General features: G+C 65.2%; 1 protein-coding gene across 1 annotated transcript; it reads left to right on the forward strand.

Annotated features, from left to right (window-relative positions):
• Positions 1 to 843: 843 nt before the first annotated feature.
• Positions 844 to 2,316, forward strand: LDBPK_010820 (hypothetical protein, conserved; the record flags this gene model as incomplete). Its single annotated transcript, XM_003857846.1, has 1 exon — positions 844 to 2,316. The coding sequence occupies one exon, from the start codon at positions 844 to 846 to the stop codon at positions 2,314 to 2,316; it is 1,473 nt and encodes a 490-aa protein (XP_003857894.1).

Below are 2,316 nucleotides of genomic sequence, written 5' to 3' on the forward strand. Positions count from 1 at the left end.
GAGAACGCTTCTTCTGGGGGGGGGGGGGTTCTGCCCGTGCCCTCGTCTCCTCGGCGCCACCTCCTCTACAAGGCACACGCGCACACAAGCGTGCGCGTGTCTGCCCGATGCGCATGCGTGAGGGACGGAGCGGGGCGCGTGCGCAGGCACGCTCCGCCGTACATGACGCCCACTGACCCACACACACACACAACATACGCCTCTCTTCGCTGTCAGCTGCAGCCTGGCCTTTGGCGAGGGGGCAAGTCCAGAAGCGATGTTGGGATGTGGGGGCGTGTGAACTGGACGGTACAAGACGAGCGTGGGGCTGCTCAGCCCCCAAGGCTGCCTTCCCTCTTCCCCTCCTTCACTTCATTCCTGGCTCTCCACGTCCAGGAACTGCGCCGCGATGACGTCCGTTGCGTGGGCACGTGCTCTTCCCCCCTCTCATCCGCATATCTACATCTATACATATATATATATATATATAGATGTAGATATCTGTGTGTACCACTGTCTACTCTCGGCTGTCATGCTGCGTTGTCGGTCTTGGTGGCGCGCATGGTGGGTGCCGCAGCTGGTACGTTGTTGTGCCTCGCGCTGTGACGGGTGTGCAGACAAGAACAACGGCAGCGAAGAGAAAGCGGGAGGCCTGCAAGAAGACCTCCAATCTGCCTGTGTGTGTGTATATATATATATATGCCATGCGCCACCGCCCTCGTCATACTTCACCCGCTTCCCCTCCCCGCTCCTCTCCCGCACCCACGTCGGCTCAACCCACGAAGGCGCACGTGACCGGAGGCGCAACCGTCCACGCATCCTCCTCCGCATTCCTTTCTGCGTGCTTCATACATTCGGCAAAGTATGCTCCTCTCCCGTCACCCCGACCTGCTCATGTCGCGTGCCGCTTCCATCCCATCGGCCGCGGCGAGGTGGTGCTTGGCGCTTGCGCTGCCCTTGCCCACAGCGTCGTCGTTGTCCCTGCGCAGCGCTGCTACTGTTGTCGAGTCGCATCAGGACGACAGGCCGAGACTCGCACCCGTGGCGGTGCTGTCGGCCATTGCATTGACCAACTCGCGCCGCCTCAGCGCCGCGCCACACTCGTTGCCCTTTCTCTACCGTCGACCCTCTGGCTTGCGGGCGCGCTGTAACAGCGGCAACGGGTGCAGGTCCATTTTGTTAGCACCACCATCGCCAGCGTCTGCCGGTGCGGCTGCCGCATCCGTTAGCGTCACAACCCCGACGCCGTCCGCGTCAGCACCTGCACGGCGAGAGCGCCACGTCTGCCCCGAGTGTGGCAAACGCTTCCTGTGTGAGCCAAACCTTGCCCGCCATCGCGCCACTCGCCACGGTGTGCAAGTCGCGTCTGCGAGCGAGGTGGCTCGAGCTCAGATCGCCGCGCGCAACGCGCGGCTACAGCAGGAGCTTGCCCGCGTGCAGGCACGCGTGAGGCAGCTGCGCGAGGGCAGCGGCACCGCTGCCACAGCGGAGCTCGCCGTCGATGCGGCCAGCGCCTACCCCAGCGCGGTGCTGACCGGGCGCTTGATGGAGATCGACGAGGCGGTAGAGCGGGCGTGGCGGCACAGCGGACGGGGGCTCGGCACCGGCGTATCATTTGTGAGCTGCGTCGGCACCGTGCGCGGTCCAGTGGAAGTCGGGACCCTGCGCGGGGCCACCCCTGCTTCCGCATCTGATAGTCCTGCTGCGGGGCCGCGCGTCCTGCAGTTTGTGCTAGAGGCGCACGGGTACCGGGAGCGCCGCCCTGGTCAGCTGAAGATGTACCGGTCGCACCTCCTGGTCCGCTACGTCGCCTGGCAGCCGTACCACCGCTACGGCGATGACGATGGCGCGGGCAGCGCGGCAGCACCCCCTCCTCCCGCCACCGCGCCGCTCCTCTTCAAGGTGCAGGAGGGCGACCTCCTGCGCGTGCAGGGGCACTACGCGCTGCACAGCAGCTACGACATGATATCGAAGCAGTCCGTGGAGAACGTCGTCTTGGAGGCGGACGCGGTCGGGATGCTGCGGCCGGCACCCGCGAAGGAGGCTTCAAAAGCGCAGAGCGAGAGAGACGGCAGTCCGACGCAGCAGCCGTTTTTATCGGCGCCACCGCCCTCGCGGTACGCTACTACGCCGACGGATGAAGACCTCATCAGCCGTGCCCATGATCGCTGCCCTGGCCAAGACTCAGCGATGTCTGCAGCACCGCCTGCCGCCGCCGCGGCTGTGGCGTCTGCAGACGTGTTGTCGCCGAAACAGCGGCAGCCGATACTGTCGGCCCGAAAGAAGACGACGACGAAGAGGTCAACGACGTCACCGCTCAAACCGCAAGCGCGGTAG

Source organism: Leishmania donovani, chromosome 1 (assembly GCF_000227135.1).
Source record: "Leishmania donovani BPK282A1 complete genome, chromosome 1".
Taxonomy (NCBI): domain Eukaryota; phylum Euglenozoa; class Kinetoplastea; order Trypanosomatida; family Trypanosomatidae; genus Leishmania; species Leishmania donovani.